This window comes from Agelaius tricolor, unplaced genomic scaffold, assembly GCF_023055355.1.
Source record: "Agelaius tricolor isolate 1412-34295 unplaced genomic scaffold, bAgeTri1.0.p SCAF_3, whole genome shotgun sequence".
Classification (NCBI taxonomy): Eukaryota; Metazoa; Chordata; class Aves; order Passeriformes; family Icteridae; genus Agelaius; species Agelaius tricolor.
Window position 1 is genome coordinate 40772531 of NW_027269263.1, and position 17913 is coordinate 40790443.

Here is a 17913-nt window from a genome sequence, read left to right on the forward strand (position 1 = left end):
GCTTTGTATTTCATTTGGGCAATCAGCTCTTGTATGAGTGTTGGTAGTTACCTAATTTTATAATGAAAATTTTAACCAGATATGTCTCAACTTGAAATATGTTTGGTTCTCGTCCTTTTTTTTTTTTTAGAAAGAATAGATAGCTCCTTAAAAAAATAATTATATTTTGCTTGTCTGAAATGTTTATAAAATAAAGGCTTTCATTCTTTTTCTTTTCTTCAGTCTTAGGATTTGTATGTAATTCATAAGTATTACTTGTGATTTCAGAGAAAATAGGCATGAAAGTAATGGATTATTTTCAAAGTTACCCTGAAGTCTCAGAAAGGTGTTACTGCCATTTCTTACTCCCCTTCAGACATATGATGTAATATTCTTTAAAGTGGCTGTCTTTCTAGTGCTTCAGTTTTCTACTTACTTGCTCCAGAATAATTTAGATGTAATTCTGTCTTTGCAGTAGTGGAAGAAATCTACTATTAATTTTTAAGTATATGAATCTATTTTTTAGAAATAGTCCCAGTTCCCTTCCAGTGTTGTTACTGGCAGGCATCCCATTGACTTCTCCAGGAGCAGAAGCAGGCCAAACTTTCATACGTAAAATATTTATTTGTTTTCATTTTAATGCAAAAATTCTTGCTATGTATGATAAGTGCCTTCATTCACCTTTTCTAATGTGTAAAAAGTATTTATATCTTTAAAAATAATCTTTTATATTAAAAGGGAATTCAGAATCAGTGACCTTGGTTTTCAAAACCACCTTCAGGTTTTACCTCTACTTCTGCTGCTGCCTAATGTTGAACTTTAAAATACCTCATTGCCAATACAGCACATTAAATTAATATCCCACTGCCTGAAATCTTGATGTTAGCATCTGCTATTCATTTTTTAAAATTTTGAAAGTGGGAGGGGGGCCTTATCAGAGATAACTGATAGCAGATGTCACTGCCCAAATAATGTCATAAAACAGTCTTGGGGTAGTGAATTTTATTTCAGGTCATTCTGATAAAAATGTTTTCAAAACTTGTTTTCAACATTCAAAAACAAAATATTTGTGTAATGTTCAAAAATCTCAAGTTTGGTGCTATGTTGCCTGTATAGCTTGAAATAATAAATAAGTTATAATGTATGTGTAATAATTTAATTTAATGACTGTGACTTGTGTCTGTGAAATACAGTTGCATTTTAACCCTTCTTTTTCATGCATGTTGTGTGGCTTTGTGTTTATATTTATTGTGCTCTTTATTAAGGAATGTTAATGTTTAAAACCCTTAAAAAAATAAAGGGTGGGACAGATACTAACCACTTTTGCTGAAAGTGAGGGTTTTCTTTAACCTGTGTATTGATATTAACTTCATACTGTACTTCAGTGATGTTTTCATGGGGAAAGCTCTTATATTTGAACACAAAAAAAAAATTGTTACTGATACAAGCAGTGTTGATGCCATTTACCAACTGGACTGAAATAGATAGATAGTCTTTGATGGTAAAGCTGAAAGATCCTAGCTCCTCAATCTTTTGCCGGAGCTGTAATTTTGTGGCCCAGTCCTCTCCCACTTAGTGAGTGACAAAACACACAGAAGAATGAGGATCACAATATAATGCTCAACTCTTAATATCAAAGACATAACATGGTTTTTACATTCCTAAAATACTTTTGTCAGGAAGAGGTTTGCAGAACTTTCAGACCTTCCACTTAGAAAGAGGACAAGTAAGAGTGGGACGTAGTCAAAATAAAAACAGTAAATAATAATAATAATAATGTAATCACACACACACCAAAAAAAAAAAAACAAAAACCCACACAAAACCCCAAAAACCAGAATATAATGAAAGGGGAAAAGAAACAGGTAATGCATAATACCATGCCTAAATACATAAGCCATTTAATGAGAATGAAAGGAATGTGAAGCTACTGGTGTATTGATTAGAACTTTCAGAAAAGCTGAAGGGTTCTAGTTGGTCAAATCCTTGTGAAAATCATTCTGAGCTGCCTGTGTGTGTGGCAGCTTCAAAAACCCCAGCCAGAGCTCATAAAGTTGGCTCAAAGTGGTTTTGGAACTCAGATTAAAAAGTTATTAAGTATATATTAAAGTATTAGCATTTTCAAACATTTGTGAGGGTCAATACATAAATATTTTTATTAGGTGGAATGGGTTAGGAAATGAACAATATGTTCTGTACTGCATGAGTTCCTAGTCCTTTCTTTGAAAACCAGTAATTGTGGCAGACTGGTGACTCCCCTATGACAGGCTGCTCTGTTGATCAGTGTATGTTCTAGCACTTGTGGCCCTTTACCTTCAGTGACAGCAGAATTAAACACTTCGATTTCCTGCTGAATCAGTCCTTCAGAAGCTTCCATGCCTGCTCATATTTATGTACAGGAAATGTAATGTTGGAAATGTTGTTAGTAAATTGAAAATATACAGAAAAGTGGTTTAGGTTGAAAGGAAACTGGATTTCAACATGTGAAGGTAGGTAAAATGTTGCATTTCTCATCCAAATTAGACTCATATTTTCATGCTAAAATAATATTTAATATAAATTGGGGGGGGGGGTGTTAATTCATTCAGTTATATTTAGTTAAGTGCCATAGAAAAAGTTGTATTTTCTATGCTTTTGAAAAGTTTTAAAAGTTTCTGACAATACTATATTGTGCCAGCACATATTGCTTTTTATTTCAAGTTTTTTAAAGTTTAAATACAAAATCTTAGATTTTAATCAAATGAAAAAAATTATATGATATGATGTTTTTTATAGAACAGAAAGGCACATAGAGCTTATGTATTTGCCATTCCTTTAATTTCTGAGCTACTCTTTTGCTGTTGCTAACATGACGAAAAATGATAAATCAGAGCTTGCACTTGCTGGGAACCAGCATTTCTTTTGCTTATTTTTAAATTTTTGCAAACTCAGCTGAAACTAATTCACCTACTGTGGTAAAACTGTCTTATATCTACTTACTTTTGTAACTGGTTAATTGAAAAGGCCCTATCCCTTCAGATAATAAAATGAAGTTTTAAATAGTTAAAATATTACAAGAAAAGGCTTTTTAACTGTGCAACCCCTTTGTGGAAATGTAGCTTCCATAATATCGTCCTCCATCATATTAAAAATATGCTCCAACTTTTATTGTGAAGACCTGTGAAGAAAATATCCCTCTCAAGGGGCCAAAGATACTTTTCAGTGAGAGTGCAGATTATGTCATTCCTGTGCATTTGTTTGGTTTTCCCCAGCTTCACAGGAGGCTGGAGGCTAAACTACCTGTGATAGAGTCTGTTAAACTGTGTCCACTTTTTGGAAGCAATAAATAGACTAATTTTGGGTTGCTCTTTGGTTTTCATGGAGGTTTTTGAACACAGCTGCTGGATGGACACAGATACATCTGTTATTCTCTATTTGAAAAATGTGTCCAGAAATTAATCCGTTTATTCAAAACAGAGAGAAACCCCTGCATTTCTTTTTCTCATGGTGGATTTCCTTAAGGTCTCCTGTCTCCATTTCTGCCAACCTTGATGCTTGCACTTTACTCACTGCCTCCAGTGCTTTCATGTAATTGCTTAAAAATGTTACTAGTACTTCATGGCTGTGGGGTGCAGAAAGATGAATCTTGCTGAAGTCTGGCCAAGTCAGCAATTTGATGTCTGTAATGGTGAAAGTGCCCATTTGAAGCTCTTGCAGAAGGTATCAAAGGCACAGGGCAGGACTGCAATTTTGTAAATTTGACACAAATTTATACTTGTAGATTAGATTTTCAAAAGGACCTAGTGAGAGTCTAGCTCTGTTCCTGTCTGCCACTGATTTCAGATGGAAAGGTAAGGCAGAATTATTTGTTAGGAGTGTTGGTTTTGTTTTTTAATTTACTAATGTCTCTGTATTTTTAATTATGATTTGTCTCAATCTGTTGTATATGTCATTCAGCTGAAAGATGATAAAAGGTGCACATACCAGATAAGCTGCTGCAGGAATGCTGGCTGAACACAGTAGTTTATCAGTTCTCTCACTCCCAGCAATTAATAAGCTGATCATACTTTTCATTGTTTTAATATATACTGTCATGAATGATAGTTTCAATATTGCTTGAATGAGGGCTGATGGTAAATTTTCTAGCACAGATACAAGCAGAACCTTCAGTGACAAATTTAAGACTGCACATGAGGTAGCTGCGCCTGCCAAATTGCCGCTGAAAGGAGGCAGAAATACCTCTTGGTTCCTGATTCTCAGGTGGTAACCAGACAAAGACTCAAATCAAGAGCATGTAAGGCAGGAAGAAAAACTAGATAATTCAATTTTTACTGTAATTGAGAGATGAAATGGAAGATATATAGGAAGAGGTAAATGAGATAGCAAATGTGATGTGTCATGTCACCACTGTTGAATGAGAACTCATGAAAAATGGATTATTATTTTTAAATTTCCACCCCCATTAACATCTCCATAATCCATTGTTCTTGTGTTATTGTAATAGCTAAAAGCTTGTTTGAAAGTCTAATAGTGTTATATGAGTCATGTAGGTAAAACAAAGAGAAGGTTGCTGACTGGAAAAGCTCAGTCTCATGTATGAATACATGTAGACAGTGTAGGAATACAAGGCACAGTGGAGCCTGTCTGAGTATCTCAGTAGGTGGGGAGCTGAGCATAGTAACTCATGGGGAGTTGGTCTGCCCACGAGCATGGTCTGGTTTTCAAATGCTCTGTAGTTGGCATCAAGAAGGATTTCAGGCTTTAGGCAGTGATGGGCAGAATAGTGATTCTCAGCTTGTTCATCCTGATGGGGAAAAACATGATAGGGCTTTCAAGGAAAGACCTGATCATCTGTTTTATTTGTTCTGAACTTGGAGAAATGCATAGTATTTGAGATGTCAGAAAGGTAGGCCAAATTAAGACTTACTCACAAATATAACTGGAATGAATAAAAGACATTCTGTAAATAATCATTAAGTGGATTCTCAAGGGTTCTGGTTTTGATTTTTTCCAACAGCTGCAAACAGTATGGTTGTTCATCTGAGATCCAGGCAGATTGCCATTTTCTGGCAGTAAGGATACAGCCAGCTGCACTGGACAAAAGAATTCAGACCATGTGGTGTCAACTTAAAAAAATATCATCTAAAGTTTCTCAGCATCATCAGTAGAATGTGGCTTCTTCAGACATGAAATCCTTTTACTTTCAGTGTATGTGCTGATGGTTTCTGACTTTGTTTTAGTCAGGATGTCTTTATGTTTAAGAGGAATAACACATTCCTAGTAGATGCCAGATATATCCTCTCATAGCAGTTTTTCCTTGCTGTAATCCACATCGATCCTAAAATCTGCCTTTAATCCTCTTTATTCCCCCATCATTCCTGCTTTTTCTGTGTTTGAATGTAGATGTATGTAATTTCTCATTTATGTCCATCTGTTAAATAGATACACTTCAGCATGCTTGGAAAATGGTTATTCAGGAGTTTTCTGTTACACTTAAGATGAAAGTTGAAAGAAAATTATCTAAAAAGGAGTCCAGTAGAAGCAGCTTTTTAATGGAGCATACAGTGCTCAGTCCTGACAGAAAAGGTATGGCTGGGGACAGTGGCCAGTTAGATGACCTCAGAGAACCATGGCAGTCTCTGTGCTCAGCTGCCACTTGCAAATAGCTCTGAGGTTGTGCTGCAGTGCACTCTGGTGTTAACATCCCCAGTACACAGCTGGAAGCCTCAGAAAACAATGTGGACGGTAAACAATTGTTTTGTGCTTGCTTCTCAGCTTGTTATACAGCCAGAATATGTAGGTAGACTGAAAGGGGGATAAAAAGTAGAAGTTTCTCTTGGGCTGACTAGAGAAAGGGATCACTGCCTTCTTTTGTTTCTGAATTAAAAAATTCCAATATTAGATGATGATACTTGGATTGGACCAGGATTGTCCTCTGGTCCATTCCACTCAGGGCAGTAGGTAATGGCAGTTCCTTGGCACAGGGCTTGTCCTTCCTGAGCTGCTGTGCTAAAGAGAATGGCTTCTGAAAAGTAAACTTTTAAATTTCCCTTATAAAAAATAATGAGAACTGACCTTCAACAGTAGGAAAGCCATTACAAAAGTCATGTATGCTACACCACACTTGTGATTTTTTTTTATTAATTACAAGTAATTGAGGTGAAGTCACTGGGGAGGTGTCCTAAAAGGTGGTCTTCAAATATATGCTTTTGAAGTAACACTATAAATGAGTTTATAAATATAACATATAAATATAAGTTTATATTTAACCCAGAGCAGTACTTGTACTTGGAAGCTATTGGAATACAGAAGAGGTGTTGTTGTAAGTACTGCAATTCTGATGCAAAAACAATATCCAGTGATACTTTCTGGATGAAGTTTAGGCCAACATTAACTAGAAAGACATGATTGCAATCTGAAGAATCTAGTTATAAATAACTCAGGTCACAGAGGAAGGCTTTCTTCATATGTTAGAATAAAGTGGCTCTGGGACTCTTAAGCTTCCCTACGTTTCCTTGTAATAATACCCTGCAGCTCACAGCAATATATTACTTATATTGGATGTATAAGGATCTGGGGTTGAAAATTAATTTCAGAGTCTGTAAAAATTTTTCTTAATAATTAAGGTGAGGCATGGTGATTGTGGAACCATAATCCAGGTTTAGCAAGGATTCAGAAAGGACTATCAGGCAGCTCTAACAGGTACATTGAGGGTTCAGTCTAGGACAGATAATCTAAATCTGTACTTTTTAAACAGAAGAATATCCACATTTTTGACCTCCCTCTGGCTAAAGCCCGGGAAAGAATAAAAGATGAACTTCATGCAAGTGAGGGTGTAGCATCCCTGTCATTGAAGACAAGACTGACAAACTGCTGTTCACGAATACATGTTCACATGTTCCGTGTATAGCTGATTCAAACTGAGCGGCATTGTGGATTTGATGATGTCTGTAGGTCCTTCTTAGCCTGGCCTTCTTCTCTTCCATTTCTATAGCTGCAAAAGCACAGTCAGAAAAGTGGCAAAGCACACTTACAGACTGCAGATGGAAGGAGGACTTAATCAACATATCTTCTGAACATCAGAGAAATGTGATATAACACTGAATTTCTGAAATCAAGCCATACTCAAAGAGAGAACTTAAAAATTCTTCAGTGTAAGTTCTGTAGTTGACATAGGTGTAACTTAGATGTAACAGTAAATAATACACACATTTCTTGGAGTTTAATCCACTCTTTCTGAGGAGTGATGGAATGTTTGATCCTTGGTCCTTTTTGGGTGCATGAGCTAATGGTATAAATGTTTGTATTTGTTTTAGCAAAGAATTACTGACTCTGAATCAGCTAATTCAGTAGGATTTAATTACAGAGTCTGTGTTGCTTCTTAACAGTTGTCAACATACTTTAAGCAACAAACAACTCTTTGAGTGCTTTTATCTGAAAAATGTATATTGTGCTCAAGCATTGCAAAAACCCCTGGCAAGATGAAGCAAGCAGTGGAGGCAGACAAAGAAGATCTAGTTCTAATACAGCAAATGAAAAGTTGAAAGCAATTCTCGACTAGGCAATGCTCAAAATATTGTTTTATTAATTGTGCAGCTGTGATCCCACTCTACTTCTAGAATATTAAAAGAGTCCAAACAGGCTTTTGGGCCTGTTAGAGATCATGAAAATGAAGTTTGCCAGACAACTCAAGCAGCTACCATGTTTAATCCCATTTTAAACTGAACTTCCTTTCCAGTCAGAAAAGTCCCTGACCGAAAAAAAGGCAGAAAAAAGAAGAAAATATCTTTTAACATTTATAATACATTTTATCCTTTTTCAGTGCTGCTGTTCTGTCTTAGCCCCTGTAGGTATTGAACACCACACAACCACTCCCTCCCTCCCCCTTGGTGGGATGGGGGCAAGAATTAGGAGGTTAAAAGTAGAAAAAACTCATGGGTTAAGAAAAGTTATTTTTATAGGTTATGCAAAAGCTGCACCAACAGGCAAAGCAGACCAAGGGATTCCTTCATCACTTCCAATGGACAGGCAGGTGTTCAACCATCCCCAGAAAAGCAGGGCTACATCATGAGTGATCATTCTTTGGGAAGAAAAATGTAATCTCCCACACACCTCTGCTTCCTCCCTCTTCCCCACAGCTTTTATTGCTGACCATGACATTACTTGGTCTGGACTGTGTCCCCTCAAAACTTTTGCACCTCCAGCCTCCTTGCTATCCTTGATGCTGTGTGACACTGTTCAGCAATAACTAAAATATCCATGTGTTTTCCACACAAATCCAAAACCTTGCACTAGCTATTATGAAGAAAATTACCTCTATCATCTTCTAGTCATGCATTTATATTTTAAATCTCTGTATATCTAAAACAAATACAAAAAGAAGTTATTACATGCTTTCTATTTACTGGTCTGCTTTTCAGTATCCAGAAGCCCACTAGGCTACCAGCTAAACTACACAAAGCACTTCCTATAAAGAAAAGGTTATGGAAATTTGGTACAGAATTCACCAAATAATACAAGGTCTTCAGCTTTTCAATGAAATAATAATAGCAAAAGAATCAAAGAGCTTTTAGTGAAGTTGCATGTCTGCTGCAGGAAGAGCCCTAATTTGGTAGGAATTGATGATGGCATGCATTTCTGAGAGTCCATCTGTGCCACAGAAAGCATGAGTTTTGTCAGGCTGATCCCTACAGAACTTTATTGCTATGAAGAAAAGACAAACAGATGAATCCTAGTTAGCAGTGTTATGGAATGACTTTGAACAATTGTAATGAAGTCCAGCTTTTACTGCAGATTTATGTTTTTAAAAGAACATGGCATATGGGAAATATTACTTTATCCAATGTTGAGACAAGTGCTAGAATTTCTGTGTAAAATGCTAACGGGATGGAGTTTTTTCAATTTGCATTTTTTTTAGGAAATGTTCATATTTCTTCTGAGATTTAATGTTCTTATGGATTTTTTCTTCCTATGTGGTTAATCTGCAGAAAATATATGGAAAATTGTGCTCTCTCACCATAAACCTCCAGTTGTGTGGAATGTGATACAAATGAAACCACATTATAGACAAACTGAGCCCTGAGGACCGCTCTCAAGTAGCCAAGGACCATGTTCAAGTTAGAGTGGAGGGTGGTCAAGCAGCCAGAATTACTGCAGTTGTACTTTCCCCAGTCAGGAGAGTGAAGCCTTGGGAAGATCACCACCACATCAGGGTGGGCAACAAGCAGTGAGAGGACCATATTCCACAGAGAGTGTGCAATAACACGTGAGGAGCTTTGAGAAGGAACACAGGCTCATGGAGGGGAAAGTTCAGCCCTGTAGGAGATGTGCTGTGAGCTCGATGCACTGAGAGGACAGGAGTGGCTTCCTGAGCACAGAACAAGGCTTTGCTCCTGCACCAGTGAGAATTTGACACTTGTTACTGGCATTACAGAGGTGAAGGGAGGCCAGGCAGGCAGGTGTCTTAGCTCAGTGTTCAGTATGCAGCTCTCTAAAGAAAATACTGACTGGTGGGGTTAGAGCTCAGTGCAAGACATCTCCCTGTAAGCTGCATTTAGATGCCTTTAGGCACTTCCAATCCCACTCAGATCTTCTATGGAATCTATATTTTCATTCTAGGAACTGAGCAGGATCTATGCTCTGGCTGTACACAAATGCAAAGGCATTCCCCACTTGATATTGATGAAATGTTTTTATTCATCATTTGAGTGATTTGGTGTTCTGTCTTTGCTATTTGTTCTCTGTGATGGAGGACAGGCAACACTTACCTACTTGGTCAGGAGTCTCCCATGAGCAGTGTGTTGAACTGGAAGAGTCTCCTCTTGCTGAAGGTGGGTCACTATGCAGTAAAGAACATAGCTGAGCCTGCCTGAATATGAATCCAAAGCACTTTGGGAGGAAGTGATCCTTTTAAGAACTCTTTTTTTATATATTATCTAAGGAATGAAGCCAGAATATACCAAATTTCAGGAGAATACTATACATGCAGAGTAATCTAACCTCTGAAACTTTCCGCTGATGATCCTGAGTCTTCTCATCCATGGCAAGTGTATTAGCTTTTTCACGTGGTTAAAAAAATAAAATTGGAGCATTTATTTTTCTTCAGTTGCACTAAATATCATTTATCACTGTGTTTTGCAGTGTGCTTCACTCATCTGCTGTGCACTCAGTGTACACTTAGAGCAATTTCTTTCTTTAACTTGTTATTAGAAATAGAGAAAAATGTGTTTTAAGGATGTTAATTATCCTTATGAGTTTGTAAAGCCCCGAGTGGGCCAATCTGTTAAAAAGGTTGTGCATGTAGAATTAGACTGTTATAATTTTAAGGTAACATTTTTAAGGTCCTTGGCTGTGGCTCAGGGCAATCTAGGTGCTTCTGTAACTGATATGCTTGCAAGGCTTTAATAACAGTCCTTAAATCAGTTGCCTAAATTTTATTGATGTCTCAGTGAAATTGTACGGGATGTGGTCTTTAGAGATATTTAGGTTTCTACTCCTCACACTGTGATAGGTGGGAGATGGTCACTGCAGCAGATGTAGGAATCTGGCACTGTGGAACCACTCTGAAGTGGGCAGGAGCTGCTCCATGAAATTTCAGGAGATGCAGTACCCCCAGCACTTGGCTGTAGCAAAGCTGCTTAGAGGCACATCTTGTTTAGTGCTTTTTTTGTTTTTAAGTTTTGGCAATTATATTTATATTAAGAACTTTACAGATACTTAATATCTGTGGGGTTTTCTAGCTTTTACAAGCATCAGGAGTTTCATTCCTTCAGAGCAAAACCACATTAATATAATGAATTAAACATCAGTGTTCTCTCATGAATGAAGTAAAAAACACCCAGCCAAAACACAAAACAACAACAAAAACACACAGACAAAAAACCCCACAAAAAATCCCCAGCTGAGAAGCTCTGAAGTTGAAACCCATAAGAGGATGCAAGTGAATCACTTCTTGCAGAGTGACAGTCCTTTTTTTCAGTGCAAGATATATTCAACAGAAGGTTTGGATACATGTGAACAGAGAATCAGATCGTGATGAATATGGGAAAAAAGGAGATAGCAAATCTATATGCGGAAATATTGTCTCTGTACACTTTTAAGGATTTAATGCATTTAATGCTTTTTGATATAGTCCCAACATGTTGAACATGTGTTTTTAAGTTTTAAACATAACATTAAATTGATATGGAATGAAAATCTCCCTGGAAAAAGTTATTTAAATGTGGATATTTACATGATATGAGTTAGCAGTATTTTTTAACTTATTGTCTTTTACAGCAAAGGAAAAAAATAGATCAGTTTACTTATTCAAGTTACATTACTGAAAAGTTATTTAAAATTATAACTTATAAAAAGTTATAACTTATATTTCCTATATTTTTTAGTTTTTAAAAATGTGAACATTCTTAAAATAATTGAAAGTAATTTCTGCCTTCAGATTTTAAGCATCTTTCATCTGAATTTCTGTATTTTTACGTTAAGATACCTAGGTTTCAGCTACTTTTAGCCATCAAAGCTAAACAGTATTTAAGTGAAGTATTTGTAATAACTGTTCATAAAGCCTCTGTTATTTTTAACATCTAAGCTGGTATTTTCCTTTCTGAACTCCCTCTTTTAATTCCTGTATTCTAATTACAAAAGTAAGTAGAACATCCTTATAAAAGAGAAGCAGGCATTTCTGTGGAACTGGTAATTATACCTTCTAATAAATTAACACAAAAATCTTTAGTTTTTTTCTTTAGAAGTAATAGCACAAATTATAAAGATCAAACAAGGACATTTAAATATAACAGAGATATAACTCAGTTGAATTTGAACCAACAAAGAGAAAAAAAACCAGGCCAACCACAGAAATTCAGATCAAGTTCTCACCTGTGTAGAAGTAAATGTGTAATGCTGTATCTAGTGAGTAGAGATATGGGAAGATGTTTCTAAGGCTGGGATGCAGGATAAGATAATGCATAATGCATAGTCTGTTGCTGTTAGCAGCCATGAGCCCTGTACAAGAAATAAAACTTCTGTTGAGTATAATATATCTGCACAAGGTATATAAAAAAGATATGAATCTGCTGAAAAGTGTTGTCCTAGGACTTATTTTTGAGGGCAACAAATTAGAGTGAGAGTGTGCCCTGCTGTGAGATTATTCTGTGTTGTGGTAGCCTCACCTCCTGAAGTGGAGACTTCTTAGGAGAGTTTCTTTGGTTGCAGCTCTCAGCCTGGAATGCTGTCGCACAAGAGGGGCTCTCCTGGGAGCTCTCTGGAGCCTGATTTATTCTGCAGTGGAGGCCATTGAGGAAGGAAGGACATGTAGGATTTCTCTGACACATCATAGGAGGAGGTTAAGTAACTGTGAGCTGCGCTTCACTTCCTGCTAAAGAATTAAAGGGAAGAACATTTAGAGTTTAGGGGTCCTTCATGTCTATAGTTTGTGTCTGAAATTCTTGAAAAAAGCTTTAAGGGAAGGTAGAGTCAATTATCAGATACTAACAGAATTCTAGTTTTTGTGCAAGTTATCATGCCTTCTTTGATAAATAAATCCTCTAAATCCAGAGCTAAGTCTTCTGAAAGGGTTTTATAATGACATGATTTAAACATTTTAAGTTTTATGACATACATTAGTCACATATTACATTTTCAAGTACTTTTTGTTATTTTCCTATCTTAAAGTATTTTCCAAATTAAAAAAAAAAAACATAAATTGTAAAACTACAAGAACATTATTTTAAAAAGATACATTGAAGGGTTTTGATGAGAGCAAAATGGAGTAATTTAGGAACAAGCATTCTTTTCATGAAGATTTTAGAGTAGACATGTAAAAGGCAAACTGTGGCCAAATCAGTGTCCTTATCTTTTTTTTAAGTATTGTTGCATAAGAGAAAAATGCCACCCGTTTTATTGTGTGACAAATGTATTGCTTCATTCTGCAAAGTTTTAATTTTAAGCACAGTGGCAGTTTCAATTAAACCTTTATACATATAAATATTTAAAGACATAGAAATCCTTGTGATATTGAGGACAACTGAGTAAGCTGAGATTCTGTTTAACAAACTGTTAAACAAAAACATTTCTTACCTAGCAGAATAATTTATTGCAGCTACTTGTTCTCTATTTTAAAAACTTTCATCCAGCTGTAGTTCTCAGGCAAATATTTACCAGGTTTTGTAGTGAAAGGTGAATGACCTGAACTTAATTTCCTGAAAATAGAAGATGTATGTATTCAAAAATGCTTCGTTAAGTTAGCATGTAATGATAATGATGTAGATGATGATGATATGACATAAAGGGAAGAGAAATATCGTAATTTCTTTTGAGGAAATCTATATATAATTTTTTTCACATCCACTAAAAAATTCGAATTTTATTGGACTATTATTTTTCTACCTGAATCAACTATCTTCCCATAGGAAGTGCTTTTCCAAGCATAAAATAAATCATGGATGAAATCCTAGATCAAATTAAGCATGTTCTCTTTCCAGACAGAAAAAAATCATCTCCATTGATCTAAACTTTTATATAGGACGATGTAAAATAGGATTAAGGACAATATTTAAGAAAGAAACACTAAAGTAGTTATACTCGCATTGTTCATGGTTCAAGAGAAATCAGCTGAGTAGCCAGCTAATGTGGAAGAAGTTCAGGTGATTGACTTTCTTGTTTGACTGAAAGCTCTTTAAGCCCTGTAGCCCTATTCTGTAGGTGCATAGGATGTCCTTGATGTGATGAATTGAAATCCAACCTCACTGAAGTCTGACAGCAGTCCAGCAGTTTAGCAGAGGAATGGCCATTTCTGCAGCAGAGCCTGATCCATCAGGCACGCTGCAGTCTCGGCTAGGGCGCCCTGCCAGGCAGGGTTTCACAGAACAAACCTGCAGCCCCAACAGTTTACATTGGAGGAAGGAAGGAAGGAAGGAAGGAAGGAAGGAAGGAAGGAAGGAAGGAAGGAAGGAAGGAAGGAAGGAAGGAAGGAAGGAAGGAAGGAAGGAAGGAAGGAAGGAAGGAAGGAAGGAAGGAAGGAAGGAAGGAAGGAAGGAAGGAAGGAAGGAAGGAAGGAAGGAAGGAAGGAAGGAAGGAAGGAAGGAAGGAAGGAAGGAAGGAAGGAAGGAAGGAAGGAAGGAAGGAAGGAAGGAAGGAAGGAAGGAAGGTCCTAGAACCAGCTCTGTATCTTGTAGCAGCCTTCTGAAGAAATGGGATACTGGGGGGGTATCCGCCCCAGTATCCCATTTTAGAGCCAAGCACCGCTCTAAAACTGGTGGTGTCTACTTCATACCTCTTCTCTTGCCTGTTTGCCACATTCCATAAGATACCCAAAGCTCATGGAGGGGAGTTGCCAAGCAAACATGACTTTGTAGCCTACTAGCTAGAAACACACATCGCCATGATATTGCATTTTCCTGTCTTTGGTGCTTGTGATAAGCATCGTGCTTACATGAAAATAGCAGTACACATCTGGAAACAGCTGCTAGAGCATGTTCCTGTGAGATCATAGTATCAAGCTGTCTCCTGCATGGATATGGATGGCTGAGCACGGGTATTTCTCAATGATGACATGAATGAAGATGTGAGAGATATTTGGCACCTGATCTGTAGTGGTCAGTATGAGAGAGCTCACAGAGAAGTTTCAGACATGTATAGCAGATGTTCTGTCATGATACAGAAACTCCTATAATGGCTGAGTCCATTTTGGGTGAGGCCACAACTTCTTCTGGTTTTCTTATTGCTCTGAGACTTTTAGCAAAGTAGTGAAATAACACTTCTCTTTTCAGTGTTCTGTTTCCTGTGGAAAAGGTTTGAAGTTTCGTGATGTGCATTGCATTAACAGCTTCCACATAAAAATAGAAGAGGACAACTGCAAACATTTGAAAAAACCACGAACATACAAAATATGTAGAGCTGGAAGATGTCCTTCTTGGAAGGCCAGCAGATGGAAAGAGGTATGTAAAAGCTTCCATAATTATGGTCTCCATGAAAATACAAGACAATATCATATTCATGACACACTGCTTCACTGGGAAAAATTGTGAGTGCACACATTGCAATGAAATTCACAAATTAGCAAGTACTTAATTGTATTTTCTTTTTCTTTCTTTTAAGAGTAATGAAAAATAAATGTAAGTGAAAACTGAAATTATTTGCTAATCTCAATTTTGTACTGAATAGCTACTTAGGACTTTCCTCATCTTACCTGGTATATTAACAATGAATTTTAAAGCTTACTTCTTACCTTCTGCAATGAATTCAGTAATATCACTATTTGCTATCTTAGTCTATATAGTGAAATGGAGCCAAGTTTGTGGGAAAAGGACAAGAAAAAGGGTTTGTGGGCACAAATACTGGCCTTTTCCCTGGTTTGGTCTTATAAAACATCTGTCACCTTGTTGTAAAATTGTGTGTAACTGAGCACATTGCAATATTTTGTATTTCGCACACTCTTTCAACACAAGATTCCCCACATTGGACACAGTACCCCTCTCCACATTTTGGCCAGGCTTGATAGAGCAATATGAACTTTATGATTGAGCTTGGGCATTTAGGTGGGCTTTGGGACATAATTGTGCTTCTGCCTGGGGTAAAAGGGAATTAGATTTATCTCAGCAAGCATTAGTGGGATGGTGAAATTCCTTTGGCCAAGAAGAAGGAAAAGAGGCATTTGGCATTTAAGCTCTTCAGGGTTCGAAATTGTTAGTACTACCTGCAAAAGATAGTGTCCTCAGAATATTACACTTTTTGCAAGATTTTCTAACCTGAAACACTGAGATTTTTTCTCTTTTATTGTAGTATTTGTACTTTAAAACAGACAAGACTGTCAGTCTCTAATAAAGACAAGATGTAAACTTAGAGCTTCAATCACTGATCTTGCAAAAATGTAAACTTTTGCTTTGCATGTCTATCGTGATCGTCCCTACCGTGAATAAAGGTAGGCAGAGAGCTCAGTTAGGTACCTCAGATGCAATTATTTTCTGTATTTTTAAAATGTTTAATTATAGTTTTGCATTTTCAACATAAATTTCTTCAGGTATTGTACTCATATCACAAGGGCTGTGAAGTTTATTTTAAATAATATCCTAAGAACTTCTAATGACAGCTATACTCCCTCTGGGGACGGTCTCGTTTCACAGTGCCACAACTAATTTTGATCACTTTTAGTGCTCTGTATCCTGTGGAGAGGGGACTCAGCAAAGGGACATCTCCTGCCAGGTGTCAGGCGTGGGGCCGGCCGTGAGTGACGCCTTGTGCAGCCGTGACCGGCGCCCCGCCAGCACGAGGCACTGCCAGCTGCCCCCCTGCCTTCAGCACCGCTGGCTGGCACAGGGATGGGAAAATGTAAGTAAGGTTTTAACCTGTATGACTTCATCGAGTCATACAATATGGCATAATAAGTTTGGTTTCTGTCCTTTTTAAAATTTTTCTTTTCCCCCCCATATTTGGATGTATTTCTGGTAGCTGTTGTGTTGCAGAATAACAAATGACCATGCTAGAAATTTTGAAGGTCAGGCTTGCAAAACTTCAAAAGTGACAAAAAATGTCAAAGACTTTATTTATACTCCCTTTTTATAATCTCTACAAGATTTGCTTGTCTATTGTTGTAGACAAAAGCTCTGGTGGAGTTCTGAGCTGGTACTTATTGATAGGACTATCTCTACATACTTCTCTACATAGTGCATAAGAAGTTTAATAAATCCTTATTATGAAATGTCTTTTTAAAAACCAGCTTTTTAAGAACAGAAATGCAGAAGAAATGTCTTGTGGAAGTAAACACTACAGAGGTAAAATCCTTGGACGACAGTATTTATAAGAAGTTCTGTATGGAAGATTTAAAACATCTAAAAAATGTGAAGCATCTTTTCTTGTCACAGAAAAGATAAAAAGCAAAATAAATCTCATTATAGTCCTACCAAAGAGGAAGCAAGATAAGAAAATAAAACTCAGCATTCTCTTACCCTGTATTATTTGCATATTTAAAAACATTTACAGATACCTTCAGGAAAGAGCTGTCATTTCTAAAAGTGTAATTACTATTTTCTACATGCTAAAAATGTAATAACTTTTGTTATTTTTGCACTACAAACATATAAAGAAGGGGAAGAGAAAAATCCCAAAAATTATGTATAATATCTGAAATGGTGTGCAGAAGAGCCTTTCTCTAACATTAAACAAAAAAAGATTTTGTGCATTTGTGTCATATTGATAATCTGACATACTAAATTTTCTAGGCTCTCCCTCTCCCTGTCCATCTCCCTCTCCCTCTTGTTCTGTTTTCAAGATCAACTTGTTTTGTTTTCAGGACCAACTTACTCCTTCATATTTCACTGAAATCCTTTTCTGTCTCTTTCCTTTTCATATGGAAGGGTTTTTACCCTCAGCCTATTATCTTGGCTTGACCTTTTCACTTTCTTCTCTGTCTCACCCAACAGTTACTGTGTCATTGTTACTCTATGCAGTTTTTTGGGTTTTTTTCCCTGATTAGAAGTACTTTGAAAACAAAGTAAAATACTCTGATTCAGTGAATAATTTAGTCTGACACTGATAGCAGATGTCAAAAGGTATTGCTGTCTGGGTTTTAGTGGTGTATGCCAATCAGAAGGTAATTTCCTTCTGTACATGTCTAGTTGAACTGTGATTAATTTTCTCACTTTTAGTGTTCGGCATCATCTAGGAGAAAGGAGATCTACAGGAAAGTAAAATGTGTGAATGAAAACCAGCTCCAAGTCGATGACAGTTTCTGTGATCCTGCCACAAAGCCTCCATCATCCAAAACCTGCGGGCTATCTCCCTCTAAATATGTTGTGCTCACAGGAGAACTGTCACAGGTACACTAATTGTACTGCTCATACATCTTTTATATATCTTTACATCTAAGAATGTTATATTGCTGTAAAATTTAGGTTACATATGTGGAGAAGTATATTTACATTTGAACGTGCCTGAACTTTCTCCACATTGGCCTTCTAAGTCAGC

General features: G+C 36.8%; 1 protein-coding gene across 1 annotated transcript in view; it reads left to right on the plus strand.

Annotated features, from left to right (window-relative positions):
- Positions 1 to 17913, plus strand: part of ADAMTS20 (ADAM metallopeptidase with thrombospondin type 1 motif 20) — an 88625-nt gene that overhangs the window by 60051 nt on the left and 10661 nt on the right. The window contains exons 29-31 of the mRNA XM_071423578.1: positions 14721 to 14888; positions 16102 to 16278; positions 17595 to 17765. Of these exons, the coding sequence (XP_071279679.1) occupies positions 14721 to 14888; positions 16102 to 16278; positions 17595 to 17765 (516 nt within the window). The remainder of the gene's footprint in view (positions 1 to 14720; positions 14889 to 16101; positions 16279 to 17594; positions 17766 to 17913) is intronic.